Raw genomic sequence first — 3742 nt, 5'->3', positions numbered from 1 at the left:
AAATATTGTAATTTGAGATTGGAGGAATGTTTTCCTTAATATTTGAAGGGATGTCATATTTTCCTTAAATTTAAGAAAAATAATTTGATTTGAAAAATATTTTCCAAAACATTTAAGTCAACGAAATATGAAAAAATTGAAAAACATTACCAAACACACCCAAAAGACAAAGTCCACTTCAACATAGAATATTAAACATGATTAGTTTTGACTGTTAAAGTAGCCCTCCCTACTCTTGTGCTCCATTGCTTGTCTTTACTTTGATTCTACTTGATCAAAGAAGAAAATGTCTCATCAGTTCGTTCATCATGTATTTTTAAGTTTCAGAAGCAAGACCTTTGGAGATCATCTTCATACAGCTTTGTTAAATGCTGGTATCCCTTCATTCAGACCTGATGATAAAGAGCTTGATAAAAAGCTGCAGAATTCAATTCAAGAATCAAGAATTCTAATAGCTATCATTTCAAAAGACTATGCTTCTTCATACAGATGCCTTGATGAACTCACTCATATGATTCAAACCAAGAAAGCTTTTGGAAATTTTCTTCTCCCTGTATTTTATGATGTAGATCCATCAGATGTGAGGAAGCAGAAAGGGAGCTTTGAAGAACCTTTCTTTAACTTTAAAAAGAGATATAAAACAGAGAAGGTGGATCAATGGAGAGCTGCTTTAAGACAAGTTGCTGATTTGGGAGGAATGGTCTTACAGAATCAAGCTGATGGGTAATATTTTTCTGAATAAAATATCTGTTTATCTCATTCAATTCTTGTTACTAAATTGTAAAACTATTTCAGATCTGAGTCGAGGTTTATACAAGAAATTGTCAAGGTGGTTGTAGGAAAACTGAGACGTACTGTATTAAGTGTTGATCCCCATCCGATTGGAATAGATTCTCGAGTCAAAGAAATTGATTTGTGGTTACAAGAGGGATCCAATAATGTAGATATTCTTGCAATACATGGTATGGGAGGTATTGGCAAGACTACAATAGCCAAAATAGCTTATAACCTGAATTTTGATAGATTTGAAGGCAGTAGCTTCCTTGCAGATGTTAGAAAAGTTTTAGAAAAGTATGATGGTTTAGCTCGTTTACAAAGACAACTTCTTTCGAATATTCTTGGGAAGAATGTTGAAAAGATATATAATGTTAATGAAGGGTCTGTCAAGATTCAAGAAGCCATCAGCTGCAAAAGAGTTCTTCTTGTTCTTGATGACATAGACAACATAGATCAGCTAAATGCGGTACTCGGTATGAGGGATTGGTTTTATCCAGGTAGCAAAATTATAGTAACAACGAGAAATGGTCACTTATTAAGTTCTACTGAAGCATGTAGATGCAGGATGTATAAGCTAAAGACTTTGGATGCCAAAGAATCACTTCAACTGTTCAGTTGGCATGCATTTCGGGATGAAAGCCCCCCGTTAGAATATATGGATCTTACGATAGATGTTGTACATCATTGTAAAGGAATTCCGTTAGCTCTTAAAGTGTTGGGTTCGTCTCTTGGTGACTTAAGTATAGAGATTTGGGAAAGTGCATTAAGGAAATTGAAAGCTATTCCAGACAGTAAAATCCTTGAAAAACTAAGGATAAGTTATGAATGTCTACCAGATGATAATGTTCAAAACCTATTCCTTGATATTGTCTGTTTCTTTGCTGGAAAAGACAGAGATTATGCAGTAACAATACTTGATGGATGTGGTTTCTTTTCAGTCGTTGGCATTCAAATTCTTGTTGACAGATGCCTATTGGCAATTGAACATAACAAACTGATGGTGCATCAATTACTTCAAGACATGGGAAGAGAAATTATTCGGGAAGAATCCCCTTGGGAGCCTAGTAGTCAAAGCAGGATTTGGAAACACAAAGATGCCTTTAACATATTTCAGGGGAAGACAGTAAGAAATCTGAATCTTCGATTTTTAACGCGCAATCATCCATATCTATGTGCCTTAATATATGATTTTTCGTTATCATGTAGGGTACTGAAAGGATCCAAGGTCTAGTTCTTGACATCCGGATGCTGAAGGAGGTAGAATATGTCGGGCAAAAATTGAACGGAAATGATGTTGGGCACTGGCAATTTGAATGTCCTGCAGATGTGAGATCACTGAGAATGACTGATGCAAACTCACAAGGGAGACGGAGTTTAACTGTTCTCGAGCTGTTCAGAAATGTCTTTTCAGAAACTTCAAATGGTATACTGTTTGAAATTGATGCATTTTCAAGAATGAAGAAGCTGAGAATTCTACAGCTTACAGAAGCAAAATTCACTGGTAGCTACCAATGGTTTCCTAAGAGTTTAAAATTGCTTCATTGGCGTGGATTCTTTTTGAAGTCCATTCCAAAGGATTTTCCTTTGGAGAGCCTGGTTGCTCTCGATATGAGGAGAAGCAGATTGCAACAAACCTGGGAGGGAACTAGGGTAAATCTTTTAACTTCAGTTTTAGCATTGACGGTAGGAAAGTTGATAGTATGTTAATAAACATGATGTACTTGTTATTGGCTATTGCAGATGCTCAAGTTATTAAAAATTCTCAATCTCAGTCATTCCCATTTCCTAAGAAGAACTCCTGATTTTTCCGGGCTTCCTAATCTGGAAAAACTCATTTTGAAGGATTGTGTAAGATTGTTCCATATTCATGAATCAATTGGAGATCTACAGGAACTTGTTCTCTTGAACCTGAGAGACTGCAAGAGTCTATCGAATCTTCCAAGAAGCTTTTGTAAGCTCAACTCCTTGGAAACACTCATCATTTCTGGCTGTTCTGGACTTGCTCTATCAACAATTGATCTAGGAAATCTGGAATCTTTGAAAACCCTTCATGCAGATGAAATTAATTACGATCACGAGAAATCATGGGTTGCACTCTGGCAATCTTGGTCATCCAAATTAAGAAAATCCCCTGATTATGACAACTTTTCACTATATTCTTTATCAAGTTCACTGGTTAGCTTAAGTCTGGCAAGATGCAAGCTAACAGATGATGCTCTATCACTTGGTGTTAACAACCTCTTCTCATTACGCCATTTAAATCTAAGTGGAAACCTGATTTCTAACCTACCACAGAGCATCACAAATCTAAGTATGCTTCAGGACCTTTGGCTAGATGCGTGCCCGAACCTCCAATCACTCCCCAATCTTCCTTCAAGGCTCATCAAGCTGAAGGCTACAGAATGCACATCACTAGAAAGAGTTACAAATATGCCAAGCCTATTGGAGACTCATACATTATTCTTGGATGTTAGGGGCAGTGAAAAACTAACTGAGATTCCTGGATTGTTCAAGCTGGAGCCAATAAGAAATTTTGAAGAGGAAATGGTGAACACTCTGAACCATCTAAACCTGGATGATATACAAAATGCAGAAGTGGAACTATTTAACAGGCTTACCAACACAAAAAAGAAATTGTCACGACCCGATTTCTCAAGTCATGATGGCACCTACTATAACCCACCAGTAGGTAAGCCAACCCGTAACCCGGAACAACAAGTAATGGGTCTGAGGGTAGAAACTAAACAAGAGTAGGCAAATAACAATATAAACAGGCGGAAGCAAACCAAAAATATATACACAAATAAAGATCCCTCCCAGAACCTGGAAGTCACTAGTACAGAGCTACTAACAAAATGAGTACAAGTCCCAAAAGTGGACAACAGAGACTGGACTGTCTCGAAAGGTAAAAGACAAGTCTATATATACAGATGGAGACTGAAATAGTACAAAACGTCGTGTGCTC

The 3742-nt window shown here is 37.0% G+C and overlaps 1 protein-coding gene across 2 annotated transcripts in view; it reads left to right on the top strand.

Annotated features, from left to right (window-relative positions):
- The first annotated feature begins 204 nt into the window (after window positions 1–204).
- The window catches only part of LOC102604931 (TMV resistance protein N-like), a 7763-nt gene continuing 4225 nt past the window's right edge, over window positions 205–3742 (top strand). For both annotated transcript variants that reach the window (XM_006363426.2, XM_006363425.2), the window contains exons 1-4: window positions 205–723; window positions 796–1900; window positions 1984–2427; window positions 2518–3410. In XM_006363426.2, coding sequence (XP_006363488.1) covers window positions 287–723; window positions 796–1900; window positions 1984–2427; window positions 2518–3410 — 2879 coding nt within the window. In that variant the 5' untranslated portion in view covers window positions 205–286. The remainder of the gene's footprint in view (window positions 724–795; window positions 1901–1983; window positions 2428–2517; window positions 3411–3742) is intronic.

The sequence above is a fragment of the Solanum tuberosum genome, unplaced genomic scaffold (assembly GCF_000226075.1).
Source record: "Solanum tuberosum cultivar DM 1-3 516 R44 unplaced genomic scaffold, SolTub_3.0 scf00442, whole genome shotgun sequence".
Taxonomy (NCBI): domain Eukaryota; kingdom Viridiplantae; phylum Streptophyta; class Magnoliopsida; order Solanales; family Solanaceae; genus Solanum; species Solanum tuberosum.
This window is presented reverse-complemented; position numbering and strand designations above follow the sequence as displayed.